This window comes from Lepidochelys kempii, chromosome 4 (genome assembly GCF_965140285.1).
Source record: "Lepidochelys kempii isolate rLepKem1 chromosome 4, rLepKem1.hap1, whole genome shotgun sequence".
NCBI lineage: Eukaryota > Metazoa > Chordata > Testudines > Cheloniidae > Lepidochelys > Lepidochelys kempii.
Genome location: NC_136383.1, coordinates 95,465,490 through 95,481,243, shown reverse-complemented (window position 1 = coordinate 95,481,243; position 15,754 = coordinate 95,465,490). Strand labels below are relative to the sequence as shown.

The following is a 15,754-nucleotide window of genomic DNA, read 5'->3' as shown; positions in this document are numbered from 1 at the left end:
ATAATCAATGTCTTGGTTTTTGTTTGTTAAAAAACCATAGCTATAGCATTCCATTAACTTTTTTGTTTATAAAGGATTAAAAAGCCCACATGGCAGTGTCGTTTTGAGAATTCCAATTTTGAACGTTTTTCATTACCAGTAATTTAAGAAGTTGTAACACTAGAAGGGACCGTTATGACCCTTTAGTCTGATTGACTGTATAACACAGAGCATAGAATTTCACCCAGTGTCTCCAACAGCTAGTGGTTGAACTAAATAATATGTTTTAGAAAGAAGCTTATATTTTAGAAATACACTTGCCAACGATTATACTACTGTTGTTATTAACTGCTGCACTCTGGTCCATAGAAGACACAAATATCAACATGGTGCTTGCCCGAGAGAGCTTGTAATCTAGAAAGCATCTTTAGAAAGACAAAGCACCCTGGGACACTCAGAGGGGAGGTGTTCATTTAATTTTTTCTTCCTAATGTAATATTTTTTCTCCCCCAACCACCCCTTTGTATCTTGGACGGAACTTATGAGACTGTGAGGTTACAGCTGGCACACTGAGATTGAAGGAGGGCTTTATACAAGAAGGCGCACAAATATAAGAGGGAGGGAGAAAGAAAGAAAGAAAGAAAAAGAGATTGCTGAGGCATGTGCCACTGTGCTAAGGATGGACTAAAACAGTGGTTTTCAAACTGCTGGGTCGCGGAACGTAAGGCACTGCGTTGCAGCAGCTCTGGTCAGCACCACCGACCGGGCCGTTAAAAAGTCCAGTCGGTGGTGCTGTCCGGCTAAGGCAGGCTAGTCCCTACCTGTTCTGACACCACGCTGCGCCCCGGAAGCAGTCAGCAGCAGGTCTGGCTCCTAGGCAGGGGGGGCCATGGGGCTCTGCGTTGCCCCCACCCCGAGCACCGGCTCCCAGCCAATGGGAGCGGGGGTTGGGGGACGGTGCCTGTGGGTGAGAGCCGTGTGGAGCTGCTTGCATGTCTCCGCTTAGGAGAAGGACCTGCTGCTGGCTGCTTCTGGGGCGCAACGCGGTCCGCGGTGCAAGGAGAGTCAGGAAGCCTACCTTAGCACCCCCATGGCACCACTGACTGGGAGCCGCCCAAGGTAAGTCCTGCCCCAGCCCTGAGCCTGCCCCCCAAACTCAGAGCCCCTCCTGCACCCCAAACCCCTCATCTCTGGTCCAACCTTGCAGCCCTCACTACCGCACCCCAACCCTCTGCCCCAGCCCTGAGCCCCTCCCAAACCCCTCTGCCCCAGCTCCGTTAGGTCATCGGCATAAACAGTTTTCTTCAACTGTGTCGCCAGGAAAAAAAGTTTGAAAACCACTGGACTAAAAGATCTGACATTTATAAATTGGGAAGTAGTTGTGCAGTGTCTTGAAGGTGAGGGCAAAAGATTGCAACTTGCAAAAGTATAGCTTATGATATGCAACTACTTTAAAAGTCGTGTTTTTCAAAAATCCTAGCTGTATATTCCTATATACTCCACTTAATTGAAAATGTTTTTAATCTAGTAAATATTGCAGAAGATGTGTACACATTCACTATATTTACTAATCACTGATAAATTGACTTTTGGTGAAATTTAGTTTCCTTATTTGCTGATGGTAACATATGGTTGTACAAAATGTCTTTGATTTCACTGTGATGATTTAAAATACTGAATGTTAATTTTCATATAATATTGCTAATTCAGCTTTCTTCTCTCTCCAATCTTAGAAATGGGTTGAATTTTTTCTTTAAACTACTCGCATGGGTTTACACGGGTTCTGCAAGCATGTTTTCAGAAGCTATACATTCTTTAGCAGACACTTGCAACCAGGTGAGTAGTGCTTCTATTGCTTCTTTATATAGAAGTTATATAAACTTCTATAGTTTATTCATAAACTTCTGTTCGGACAGTTTTTTTTTTTTTTTTTTTTTTAGATTAAACAGCCTTTGTTTCCTGATTACACCCAAGTGGAGAATGCTACAAAAATATTTTTACTATTATATTAAACATGTTCTTAACTTCTGTTTAAATTGTTGCTTTAAACTTCTTGCAGCTAGAACTAATCAGATTTATGTGAATTAGTTTTGGATGACATTGTCCTGTCTGGGAGTGGATGTTTCTTGTGAAATTACTGTAATTTGAGCTAATGTGTTTTTGTTTCTAATGCTACATATGAAAAATCAGCAAGTTGGATCTAATTTTATTTAATCATATTCTTTAAAGTTAGAACTAGTCTCAAAATTTTTAAGACTTCCTACAGATGTGTTTTTCCTTTGCATTATGCAGGCTTTGCTAGCATTGGGCATCAGTCAGTCTGCAAGGACACCAGACCCAAGTCATCCGTAAGGCCATTGTCTTTACTGAATGTATCTTGTGGAATAAATAATTACGTTTCAATAATTATATATGGGCTTAAAATCTTTTATTTCTTGTGTGCAACCCTCTTTTTATTTAAAGGATCTGTTGTAGTTTCTGAATAGGAGATGAACCATAGTTTTTTTCCTTTTTGTTCCACCATATTAATCCAGACAACTTGAATTATTTTAAGTAAAATAGTGGTACTCGTATGTATATCCAGTGTTTTCATTTTTTCTAAACTGAAATGAATAACTTCCAGTTTTACAGTAGAAGTAATAGGAAGCCACATTTTTCTTACCAAATTTCAAGAGTTCTAAATGGTCATGACTTGGCATGTTGTTTTGACATTGTAAGCTTTGAAACTTGTATTTCATTTTCATTGCTATTAGGAAGATGCCTTTTTATGGGCCCTATCACCTTTTCCAGTAGATAGCTATACAGTATGCTGTTCATAGTTCTGATTTTTTTCCTGTCTGGATGGCAGGATTTGGGCAATACAGTAGTAATGAGACTGCATTTTCCCCCTTCCCAAAAGACACTGTTTTTAGGAAGGAAACCCTTTGTTGAGATGGTAACAAGAAGTTCTTGGCATAAACACGCTAGTTTTAATTTGTATACTAATAAGGGATTTAAGGTTATGTTCTTACTACTTTGTAAATTTTAAAGTAGTCTTACAGATATACTGTGGTTCCAACCTAAATTTTAGGTATTTTCACCTCCGAGGGTCATCTAGTTACCTCCTGGATAGTAATTAAAATATTCTGCCTTGTTTGGGTTCACAAAGTCAGGCAAAATTTTCTTCAACTCAGAATTTGAAGTAGCTTCAGCTAAGACTTCTGATTTATGTTTGTTTACCAGATTCAGCCATCTCAGAATAAGATCCTTTTTTTAATCAGGATCCCCTTTTCCCTCAAATTATGCCCCTCACTTGCACCGTCATCTCTTTTGCAATGCTGCTAAGCAGGAGTGGCATTTAACACAATAATGTATTATTACGATGTCATTTTAATTTTACCAAAAATATTTAAACCTGCAAACATTGGGGATTTGCAGTCAGCTGAACTATTAAGTTTTTTACGGTATTAATTTAAAGAAAATGAAATTTGTAGACTGACTGCACATGAAGATTTCAATTAGAAGCAGCATTGCAAGGCGGTGTAAATGTTAGCCCATTCTTTAAATACCTGAATGAATTAAAAAAAAATTAAATATAATTTCATTAATATAGCCATGGTACATAATATTAAAGTAATACAACTAAATCTAAGTAGCCTGTGTGGAGAAAGGATTAGAAAAATATCGAAATTAAATAACATTTACATTGTTTTATATATATTTTAAAGAAACTGGATGTCCTTTTCCATCAGTATTTTCTTGGATTAGATTTGATTTTAGCAACTATATTTTAATTAGCTATCAGGAGCTCTAGTTTATCCTTTATCATCAAGCATCTGAATATATTTTTAAAGTGGCAGGCATCTTTTCCTAAGCCACTTTTTGTTTTCACCCAGGTATGGCTTCACAAATATGCGCTATATTGCCTCCCTAATTAGTGGGGTTGGCATTTTCATGATGGGTGCCGGACTTTCCTGGTATCATGGAATCATAGGCTTACTTCATCCTCAGCCCATGGAATCTCTTCTTTGGGTAAGTCAATTTTTTTCTATTGGATTTTAAAACTATGGGTGGTAGGGATGGTTTAATGTGATGAAACCTCAGTATCTGAAATACCTCAACACCCTGAAACAAAAAGTTTGAATCCTAGCAGGGTTAACCAAGCCATCTGAGGTAGTATGTTCAGTGGAACTCAGTGTATATGCGTGAGGTTATTTAAACCAATTTCCTCTCTGCTTTGCATTGACACTGATACTTTAGTCCATTTTTTAAGAATATGGGGTTGTCCTGGTGTCCTTAGCCAAAAATTTCCCTCTCTCTCCTTATACTGGGTAGTGCATTATAATCTGGTTGGTTGTTCAGTCTTCTGTCTGCCACCTAGAGATGCAGCATTGCAGTTGTGGGTAAAGTGATTCTTGTATGTAAAGTTCTTTTGGAGATTTTGGGATGAAAGCTTCTATATAAACGTGAAGCTATATACATTCAAATAATAAAATACTAGTCAAATTTTTTTTTATACTTACAGGCATATTGTATCTTAGCAGGATCACTGGTGTCTGAAGGAGGTATGCAGTGTCATGAAATATTTGTGTTGCTTTATTCATAAGCTGATAATGCAAGCTCAGCAGTCTGTGGTGATAGTTTATTAAGTTTTTGCTTACAGAACTGCAAAGTTTTGAGCTCTGTTGTTCACAATTGCATTGATGTTTGACATCCTGGAAAACTTTTTCATTGCTTTTAATTTACTTGTGTTCTATTTAATCTTCTGCTTCAGGCAAAGGAAGGAAACTAATATAATGTGGTGTGTGTCTGTGTGTGTATGTATATTCTAGGTCTATAGTCATCTTATAGGATGTGAAAAATACATATAAGAATGTCTGGTGCACAATCTGAAAAAGCAAGCCATTTGCCGTTATGTGACAGTAGTATTCATCAGTGGGTTGGCTTGTGTGTAGAGAAGAGTGTATGGGTAGGGCTTCTCTTTATGAATTGCCACTGCTCACAATACTGATGGCCAGAAAACTTTCCTGGTGACAATCACTTGTAATATTATATTGATTTGCTTAATAAAACTATTGTTTTGGGATATTATGTGCTGTGTAGCTATAAGATTAGAATTCTTGAATTCTCACATTTGAAACATGAAAAAATAATTTTTAAATTCAGAATATTACAATTTTCATTGTATTTCTAGGAAGAAATTATTGTACTGTACTCTGTATGTGTAAAACTTGTTTATCACTGTACTTCATGGGTCTTATTTACCAAAGAAATTTTGTTGCCGATATGGTTGGTAGGAACATCATAATTAGTTTGCTATGATATGAGCAAGAGTTTCTCTTCCACTTCGTATAGTAGAAAGTTGGTCACTTTGCCTCTAACCATTTTCAGCAACAGTATTACTTTTGTTTCAGCTACACTTCTTGTTGCTATAAATGAAATTCGAAGGAGTGCCCAGGCCAAGGGTCTGTCATTTTATCAATATGGTATGTCTCTTCATATCAGTATGGCATGTGTCGTTATTTAAAATAGGATTTATTACCTGAATTTGCATACAAATAAGAACAGTATAATTACCTGTTTCTCTTGTTTTGCATGAGTCATATGATTATGAATGCTAGTAACAGGTTTTCACCCAGTTTGTAAAATATACTTATTGCCTTATTTAATACTACTTAGAGATTTGAGTATTAATGTTGTTGCATTTTGCAATATACATTTCCCATTAGTTTTACACATCTTCTGGACAAGCTTCCTTAATTGGTGTACACTGTATTATATGTATTTGTGAACACTTATGGAAGAGTTTAGCTGTAAAGTCATAGGTTTTTACATACGTGTAAATATATTTTTTTATATTAGAATTAGAACTGTTTACAAAACACTGTGAATGATGTAACAAAGCTAAGATTTCAGCATTCGTGTAATTTTTTATTAAATATTCAGTCAGACAGAGTCGTGATCCCAGTACAAATGTGGTGTTGTTGGAGGATGCTGCAGCAGTTTTGGGTGTGACGTTAGCTGCTACTTGCATGGGTCTGACTTCTTTAACAGGTAAAAAACTCCATCTTAAATTGGGGCTGACTCAATTTGAGACAATATCCTCCTGTTTTGTATGCTTGGTATGACCATACCTTTTGACTCCCTTTGTTAATTGCTTTAAATGTATGTATGCACCTTTTTCATTTGGATTATGGGACTCTTCCCATCTTCCAACTCTATAAAGTCAGTTGATAAGAAAAGAAAAATTTCACTTTTGACATCATCCATTTTAAATATTTTAATCCACTGATTAGTCATTTATAAACTACACTATTGTATGATATATGATTGGTATATGATAACTAAGGCTATGATTTTGTTGTGGATATTTTTAGTAAAAGTCAGGGACAGATCACAGGCAAGAAACAAAAAAATCACAAAAGTTGTGACCTGTCCCTGACTTTTACTAAAAACATTCCTGTCAAAATGGGGAGGGAGGAGGGTCCAGCAACCTGGCCCTCCCCTGTCAGCAGCAGCTGGGAGCTGCAGGGTCCCCATTGCTCTGCAGAGTTGGGGCCGGAGCTGTGTGGGATCCTTTCCAGCAGCCACTGAGCAGCTCCGGGGTCCCTCTGTTCCTGGCGGCAGTGGCTGGTAGCTCAGGGGTCCTTGCTGACAGTGGTGGCTGGTCAACTGTGGGGGGGTCCCTCTACCACCGCCAGTGGCAGCTGTGGAGCTGTGGGGGGCCCCTTCTAGTGGCCGCTGAGTAGCTCTGGGATCCTTCTGCCTGCAGCGGGGGTGGGGACCGGCTGCTTGTGATGGCAAAGCAGCTGCAAGGGGGATCCTACCAGTGGTGGCAGCAGCTGGGTTACTCAAGGGCCCCCGCTGGCGGCCGGTCAGTTATGGGGGTCGCCTGGGCTGCTACAGGAATCCCCCACTACTGTCTTCAGCAGATGTTACTGAGCATGCTCAGTACACCCTAAGTAGCACATTCAGTCAGCAGTTTTTCACACTACACGGCGGCTGGTCAGCGGTGGGGGCCCCCAGTGTCACAGAAGTCGGGGATTCCATGACTTCTGCCACCTCTGTGACATAATCGTAGCCTTAATGATAGCACTACATAAGCTTCAGTTTATGCAGAGTGGTGCCCCCAAGGTTATACATACATCTGCTTTTCAACCCATTCCTGCAATAATGCTGTTTGTCTCTTTGATGGCATTCACTTACATTTCATATTGCTTTAAAAAAGCTTGCATTAAAATCTGTCAGAACTGATGAATCTGAGTGATTTTCTAGCAGTATATTTTAATGAAAATCTCTGCCCCTTTGCAGATCTTTTGGAGGAAGCTTTTACTGTGGTGAGCTTCCACAGTTGTATATTACTCTCTAATCTGATTTCAAGTATATTGATTTGAAGCTATTTGAAATTAGGAGATATTTGAATGCCTTTTTTCAAACCACTGTTATTGGTGAGATTATAGCTTGAAACAACTCTAATAATGCTACTGAAGGATCATATGGATTGGCCTTCCTGTTCTGAAGACTTGAGGGCTTAAGTCATTCACACTCTTACTCACTCCAGTAGTTGCATTGAAGCCAGTGGGACCACTTGCAGACTTTAAAGTTTGACTTTAAAGACTTTAAAGTTTGTATGATGGGTCATTTCCTTTTAACTGGATTCGAGTTAACCCAAGTTGTAGTTGAATCTTTTTATTAAAAGAGAATCTATCGTAGTAAATATGTAAATCACTTTCTCTCTAGTCTGGTTACATAAACTCATATTCTGAGAAGCTGCGCACAGCCTTCTTACTGAGCTGTGCACTGTTTTGCTCTGCATGAAGGGGAGGTTTAGGGAGGAAATCCTATTCCCTTCCCCAAAGATGTAGCTTTGAAGTTATGACTTTAGCCCCAAAGATACATGGTAACCTTAATACTCCTCATCTGCCAAAACAGGTGAGGAAAATAGAATGGTCTGCATAACAACAGATTTTGTGGCCCTGTACAAGGGCTGCAGAACGAAACTGTGTTAAGGAGTGTGTGCATTCTCTGCATTGTAACTCTCGCTTCCCCACCATGCAAGAGTCAGAGAGATCCAATAGCCTGTGAAATTAGGGTTATTTGCCCATTAAAGGGTGTTGTTTTTTTGGAATTGACCTAGTAAGAATTGGATAAACATGGTACCTTTCTTTATAGGTCTTCACTAATTAGTTGCCTCACAGCTTTATTTGCTTTACTTCGTCTTTGACTCCTCTATAAAATGTTTTGTGATACTTTATATTTCGGATACTATGTAAAAATATGCAATGTTGCAGACAGAAAAATGAATATAAATAAATGTATAACGTGCCCATTATGTAAGTACTGTAATGTATTCCAAGATGGATTTCTGCTGCTGTCCTGTTTTATATTATTACTTGCATGTTTTAAGGCAAATAAGAAAGATACCTGTTTTTATAAAAAGATTGAGTAATGTTTTTCTCCCTCTTCTCCATCAAACTGATGGACCTTACTGCTAACTTGATATTTATTCTTTTTGAAGGCTTTACTCGTTACATAGAACAGAAAGTGGGTCAAAATTTTGGTTATGCTGATGGTATTGTCACTTGCATGATGCCCATGCCTGGGAATCTGAGCACCTAACAAAATAGTCTACAAATTCATAAGTCATAAGGGGGGGTGGGGGGAAAGGCATGAGCGCATGGGGCTTCCAGGACCTGGGACATGAGAGATTTTACTTTAAATCTTATATTTTCTTTATTCAATTTTATTTTCTTAACCAGAAATAAAGACAGGGTTCCCAGTACATACTCTAAAGAAACAGTAATTCCTGTGTAGAGACAACGTACTGTCTGCTTTTCAGTATTACAAAGGCTTTGTTTTTACACTTTTCGAAGTATTCTGTGAAATTAATTTCAACTGGTTTTTTTGTGTGTAGGCAACCCTTACTATGATAGCCTGGGATCTCTAGGTGTGGGAACTTTGTTGGGAGCTGTATCAGCTTTTCTCATCTACACCAACACGGAAGCATTGCTGGGACGATCCATTAATCCTGAGCAATTACAGCGACTTACTGAGTTACTGGAGAGTGACCCTGTCGTTAGGTAAGATGAGGATCCTGATAATATAAAAAGTCTCTTATCAAGCAGATCAAAAAGCAGGAAACTAGCATTTGTCTGAGGAAAAATAGTTCAAGGGCATTTTAAGACAAATTAAGTAATTGAAAACAAAGGAGCAGAGATACCTCTCTTGCATTGATTTTTCAGTCCGAATATGGCAGGATCAGGGTTTTGACAGAAACCTGGTTTGGTTTCCTGTGCTAAAAATTTTACTGACTGAATTGACAAACAGGAGAATTAAAGCTTTAGCTAAAATAAAGCCTTCAAATGTGTTTTGTGGTGCACTATACTATTAACTACAGCAGTCGGCCCAAGAATTTTGAGGGAAAGAGACAAAAATAAAATTAGTCATGTACTGTAAAGTCGTATTTCCTTGCTCTTTCAGTATCTATCTTAAAATTCTGGTACTTTTATCCCTTTAATTTTTAATAAAATAGGAGCTGACCCTTGCTTTCAATATCCTTTACCCATAGCTATTTTTTCTCGGTCTGTGTATCAGTAGCTGGAATATTTATGGTGTTCATCTTTATGTATTACTGTCAGTTTTGGTCAACAAAAATAGATGAGTCAGTTTCAATTTCAAGTACTCCTGCAGTAGTACAGTGCTGTATCATTTGGGTTGCAAACAAAAAATTTGAATAATATGCTCCTCGAAGGTTGTTGTAGTCATAGAGCAGTGGTTTTCAACATTTTTTTCATTTGTGGACCCCTAAAAAATTTCCCTAAAAAGACCCCTTTGGAAATCTTAGTCATAGTCTGTGGACCTCCAGGAGTCTGCAGACCACTGGTTGAAAACCATGGTCAGAGAGATCTGGGAACCCTGCTTACAACACATCTCCCCCTCTCTAAGGTCCTGTCTGAAAATTCAAACGTCAGGTACTAACTCTATAAAACATTTGTTAGCCACACGTTAATATGGGTGGTGGTGGATGTTTTAACAGTACAGTTCAAAATCAGTTGTGTGGCAGTTACAGAACTAGCAGCACCTTTGACCCCTTTCTGGTCTCGGAGTGTACCCTCCCCATGTTAAATGTTAGACCTCTTGGCTTTACCTGTCCTGAGATGGAATCCTGCAATTTCCCCCACTCTTAGACTGGGTCTTTGTGAGCCAACTGTTATTTCTCAGCAGGTCTCACAGGGCTCTAAGGCTTACCTTTGGGAGCTGTAGCTAGTGGTTAATATGATGAAAAGAGAGGTTTCTTAAAACAAAGTATTGCTTAATTTTATCAGTAAGAACACTGCAAAGCATAGGAGAAAAAGGATTTTAACACAATAAACAATCCACACCTATATCTTTCTTCCCCAAGACTTACTATCCCCTTGAAGCTTAGGAGGGCTCAACTGCTTCAGACACCCTTCACAGGGCCAAGCTGTGTCTCTGTTAGCTTATTCTTCTGCGAACAGCTCACTGGCAACTGCCCCATCTTCTCTTTCTCGCTCTCTTCCTCCTCCTCCTTTTCCTCCCTTGTAATTACTCAGAGTTCTATCCCAGAAGGAACCATTCGATCATCTAGTCTGATTACCAATGTATCACAAGCCACTAACTTTCACCAAGTGGCTCCTGCAGTGAGAAAAATAATTTGTTTGACTAACATATCTTTCAGAAAGCCATTCCGTCTCAGTTTGAAGACGTCAAGAGATGGAGAATCTACCTCTTCTCTTGGTAATTTATTCCAGTAGTTAATTACCCTCACTGTTGGGGTTTTTGTTTTGTTTTGTTTTTTTTAAAGGTGCCTAATTTCTTATACGAATTTGTCTGGTTTCAGCTTCCAGCCATTGGGTTTTTTGCTTTAATTTAAAGAGCCCTTTAGTAGTCAGTATTTTCCTCCCTGTAAAGGTGCTTATACACTGTAATCAAGCTACCAACTCTCCATCTTCGTCTTGATTGAGCTCTTTAAGTCTCTCACTGTAAGGTATTTTCTCCAGCCCTCAAATTGTTTTGTGCATCCTGTACTTACTTGAGGCCCTCATCATCCTTTTAAAAATGTTGACACCACAACTGTCTGCAGTATTCCAGTATCAGTCTCACCAAAGTCATAGGCAGAAGTAAAATCACCTCCCTACTAGTACTCGCTACTCCCTGTTTATACATCCAAGAATTGTATTAGCCCTTTTTGCCGCAGCATCACACTGAGAGCTCATGTTGAGTTGCTTGTCCACTATGACTCCTAAGTCGTGTTCAGAGGCACTGTTCCCCATGGTACAGAACCCCATTCTGTAGGTATGGTCTGTGTTACTTGTTCCTAGATTTATAGCTTTGCAGTGGGCTGTACTAAAATGTGTTTTGTTCGAATGGGCTCAAGTTACCAAGCAATCTAGATCACTCTGTATGAATGCCCTGTCCTCAACATTATTTACCACATATTTCTTTATTCAGAATGTCATGTGGTACTAAGTCAAAAACTTTATAAAAGTCTAAGCATTGTACATCTGTGCAGTTACCTTTATCACCCAAGCTGTTAATCTCCTCAGAGAATGAAATCAGGTATTTTTTGACGAGTTTCATTTTTCATAAAACCACGGTGACTGGTGTTAATTATATTCTTAGCCTTTAATTCTTTCAGTCGAATCCTGTATCAGCTTTTTTATTATATTGCCTGGGATTGATGTCAGACAAATCAGCATATAGTTGCGTTACCCCGTTTGCCTTTTTAACACAACATTAGTACTTCTCTAGTCTTCTGGAATTTCCTCGGTATTCCAAGTCTTATTATAAATTAACATCAGCAGGCCAGAGATCTCTTCAGCCAACTCTTTTGAAAAATTTGGATGCAAGTAGGGTGACCAGATGTCCCGATTTTATAGGGACAGTCCCGATATCTGGGGCTCTGTCTTATATAGGCTCCTATTACCTCCCTTACCCCCGTCCCGATTTTTCACACTTGCTGGTTGTCACCCTAGATGCAAGTCATTTGGGCCTGCCGACTTATAAATGTTTATACTAGTGGATTTTGTCTAACATAATTCTCTATTACTAATTGCCTGGAAAGCACTTTCACATCTTCATGATGTGAGTATAATAACTTGCTTTCTTCTAAATATAAAAAAATATGTATTTATTGAATTCTGTCTTTTCTGGATCATCAACAGTTTTATCATCTCCATCCAATAATGGGTCGCATCCAATAATGGGTCAATACCACTGCTGGGATTTCTTTCGTTCCTAATACTTTAAAATCTCATTGTCCCTAGCCCTGCCGACCATGGGTTTGTCCCTGATGATGTTTTCAGCTTCCCTTATCAATTTTGTGCACTTTGTAACTTCTGATTTATATTGATTGCTGTCTTTTCCCCCCCTTTGCCGTTTGTTATATAGAGAGTTTTTTATTTCTAATTACGTCCTTCACTTTGCCACTGAGTCAGATGGACTTGAGAGCGAAAGGTGGCCTCTTTCCTGATTGTGGAATCATGGCTTTTTGGCCATATAATAAGTGTTTAAAGAGTAACTCATCCTGTTCTCTACTTTGATTCTGTGACAAAGGCTTTGTTAATTAGCACATTGATCCATATGCATTCAAGATTCTGCACTTTTGGGTTATCGGTAACTATAATACAGGTGATGGTATCGCTAATGTAGAGCACCCACCCCGAAACACCGCTTTTATCTACTCTATCTTGTCTGAACAAGTTATAACCAGTGATTTTAACATTCCTGTCATGAATTGCCCCACCAGGTTTCAGTAAAGCTAGTTTTATCAAATTCCTTCTCATCAGTGAAACTTTCCAATTCTTTTTGTTACCTAGACTCCCAGCATTGGTATATAAGCAGCTGAAAAATAATTTCTCTTTGCATTATTCATCACATCAATTCAATTTGTTCATGAAATTTTCAGTTTGAGTTTGTATCACATTTATTCCCTGGTATTCAGCATCCTCTTGTCTGCTCCAGCTGGTGTCCTTTTGATCTATTAGTTTTCAGCTTTAGCAAAACAACTGCAACTTTGGTCAGATCTTGGAATTAGCAGTTTCATAGTTAATAGTGCAGATATTGTTTTGTAAATCCTGATCTATTTACCAAGATGTGTTTTATCTGGAATCATTCTGTTGCTTTCCTGTTAAGCTTGCTATTAAACTATCCCCCTCTTCCCCCCCCCCACAGAAGCACACACTAAACAATCTAATATAGCTGTACAGTAAACTATGCCCAGTCACATTCAGTATTAATAAATTAATACTGATCAGCCCCCACATCCTTCACCGTTTTCTCATAGGTGTGCTACTTCTAAAATTAGCTTTCCTATTAAATAAAGTTATTTCTAGTGGTGCAACATTCAGGTGTGAGGGGAGACTTGTTTTTATAACTGCTTATAAAGTGATTGACAACTTTTGCCCATGGGACTTTGGTAGTTTCAAGGCCAATATTAACTTGACGACTTCATATGAGAGAGATCTAAATAATTAGTGTAAAATATTTAGAACTGGTTGGGAACTAACTTTAATTGTATGAAAACTATTTTTTTCCTGGGAAAATTTTTGAATTTGCCAAAATTTTCGATTTTCAGTCAGGAAAATCTAAATTAAATATTTCCTTTGGCATGATTTGACCTTATTTGAAATATTTGTTTTTTTAACTGATCCAAAACATTTTAAATCCTTTTAAAAACAAAAAATATAACAAACCAAACAAAAATCAACCTATGTGAATTGCAGTTCTGGCTCTCATTCTCTCCTAGGAGCTGGGGCTCCTGGGAAGGCTCCATATGTCATTAGGCAAAGCACTGATTTCTGACTGAGTTGCAAGATCTGTCGCAGGAGTTACATGACTCTAGGTACATTATGATCATTGTTAATATGTCAGTACAAGTGCACGTGTTCCAAGCCTTATGTTCATCCACATGGGTTGTGCCATTCTAAAATTCCATCACTGTATAAACAAAGACAGACATTGTTTTGGACACTTTTCCATGGAATTATGAGCTTGTGACAAGTTGCAACATGCACCCTATACTTGGGTCAATGCTCCTATCAAGAAACCAGACAGAGGTTGGTGTCATGATCCTAACAAAGGCTCAGATGGGAACTTCCTAAAATTAGTTTTGAGCATGCCTTGAGTAGAACCTACAGAGCTCCGCTACCACTTCTTTCACTGGAGTCATGCATACCACGTAATAAAATCTTTAAATATTTGGATCCTTGTGTCCCTGGAGCTTTAGATTCTTGGCTCCAGTTCTGAAGCTAAGGTCATGCAGTATGGTTGCACTTCTCTAGCTGGGACCTCTCAACTGCCACAAAGTCAGTAGCGCCTTCTTAACAAATTTCCCTCCTACCCTTGCTATGTAGCCTGTCTGCTTGGTGCAAAAGACAGAATAGAGCTCACCTAGTGGCAACTTTCATCTGGTGTATGGCCTTACAGGGGTCGTAGTCCCCTGTGGGTAAATTAGAGTAGTCATGTTGGGGGAGGCGGGGAGAGCTTGAATATCTACAAGTAAGCAGGTCCATGATGGATGGGGGATACTTATTCCTGCATCAAATATAACTTGGCACAGGGGAGAATCTGTCCTTTATTCTCCAAAAGTGAAGATGGTTTCAAATGGTAGCAGTCAAAGAGAGGAAGTGACTTATCTGCGGTTGCTGTTCATTGAAGACGTAAGTTGTCATAGATCACTACTTCTTCCCCAAACCACTTTGTTATAATTTTAAAATACGTGTATGTACGAGTTTCTAACTTGCTCAAAAGGAACTGGTGATTGAGCCACTAGGATCATTTAAGGCAGGAGCAAACACTATTCCTGAAGGAATACTGCATCAAAAAATTAAAAATTCTGCACATAATATTTTAAAATTCTGCATATTTGATTTGTCAAAATAACACAATATAATCACACCATTTTCAGTTATTTACTGACAAGTATTTTGAAATAAATTACCAAAATAATTGAAAACTGTGTGACTATAATGTTGTGTTACGGTGTTATTTTGACAAATAAAATATGTAGAAATTTGCAGAATTTTTAATTTTTTGGCACAGAATTTTTAATTTTAGGTGCAGAATTTCCTCAAGAGTACCAGGGTTCTGTGTGGTGCAATCTGGATGTAGGCAGCTCAGTTGGGGGCGGGGGGGAATGTGAATGTATAGGGGCTCATTGAGGGGGTGGGGCTCTGGATGCAGGGGAGTCCAAATGAAGGTGATTAGGGCTCAGCGGGGGGGCAGGGTGTTGGGAAAGTGGGGCTTGGTGGGGTGGGGGGTGCAGTTGGTTGGGGCTCAGTGGGGTGGGGGTCCAGGGGTGAGAGCTCCCAATGCAAGGGGTAAGGCTTGGGAGGGGTGGGGGGATTCTGGGTACCAGGGGCTCCTAATGCGGTGTGGTTGGGGTGGGGAGGTTCTGGGTGTGGGGTGTGTGTGTGTCTGTCCAGATGCTTGGGGCTTGGGCAGACAGGGGGAGCAGCTCCATGTACAGTGACCCACTGCCCCCATAGCTGAGGAGTGATGGGGCCGGGAAGTGGGAGGAAAGATCACTGTATGGGAAGCTGCTCCCCCTGTCCGCCCAATGCCTCTGCCTCCCTCCCACCCCCCCACCCCGGTTTCTACTGGGTTGATCTGACCCAGCTCCGGCTTCTCCGTGCAGGGGAGGGGGAACTCCATTGTTGTCATCCTACCCTTCCACCCCCACCCAGCTGGGACTAACTGTCCCTGGGGGCCAGGGCATCTCCAGACTTCCCATTCCCCCTCCAGGGAGGGGTGAATGAGCACTGGTGCAGCTTTT

The 15,754-nt window shown here is 39.5% G+C and overlaps 1 protein-coding gene across 4 annotated transcripts in view; it reads left to right on the top strand.

Annotated features, from left to right (window-relative positions):
- The window catches only part of SLC30A9 (solute carrier family 30 member 9), a 57,651-nt gene that overhangs the window by 29,988 nt on the left and 11,909 nt on the right, over positions 1 to 15,754 (top strand). For 2 of the 4 annotated variants that reach the window (XR_012158682.2, XM_073342157.2), the window contains exons 9-15: positions 1,713 to 1,815; positions 2,272 to 2,327; positions 3,855 to 3,990; positions 4,484 to 4,523; positions 5,373 to 5,444; positions 5,905 to 6,012; positions 8,873 to 9,038. Coding sequence is in view for 3 of the 4 variants with exons in the window: in XM_073342157.2 (XP_073198258.1) it covers positions 1,713 to 1,815; positions 2,272 to 2,327; positions 3,855 to 3,990; positions 4,484 to 4,523; positions 5,373 to 5,444; positions 5,905 to 6,012; positions 8,873 to 9,038 (681 nt within the window). In the remaining variant the exon portion in view is untranslated. Of the gene's footprint in view, positions 1 to 1,712; positions 1,816 to 2,271; positions 2,328 to 3,854; positions 3,991 to 4,483; positions 4,524 to 5,372; positions 5,445 to 5,904; positions 6,013 to 8,872; positions 9,039 to 10,657; positions 10,717 to 13,726; positions 13,823 to 15,754 lie in introns of all 4 variants that reach the window. The other 2 variants (XM_073342158.2, XM_073342159.2) reach the window with 2 other exon arrangements.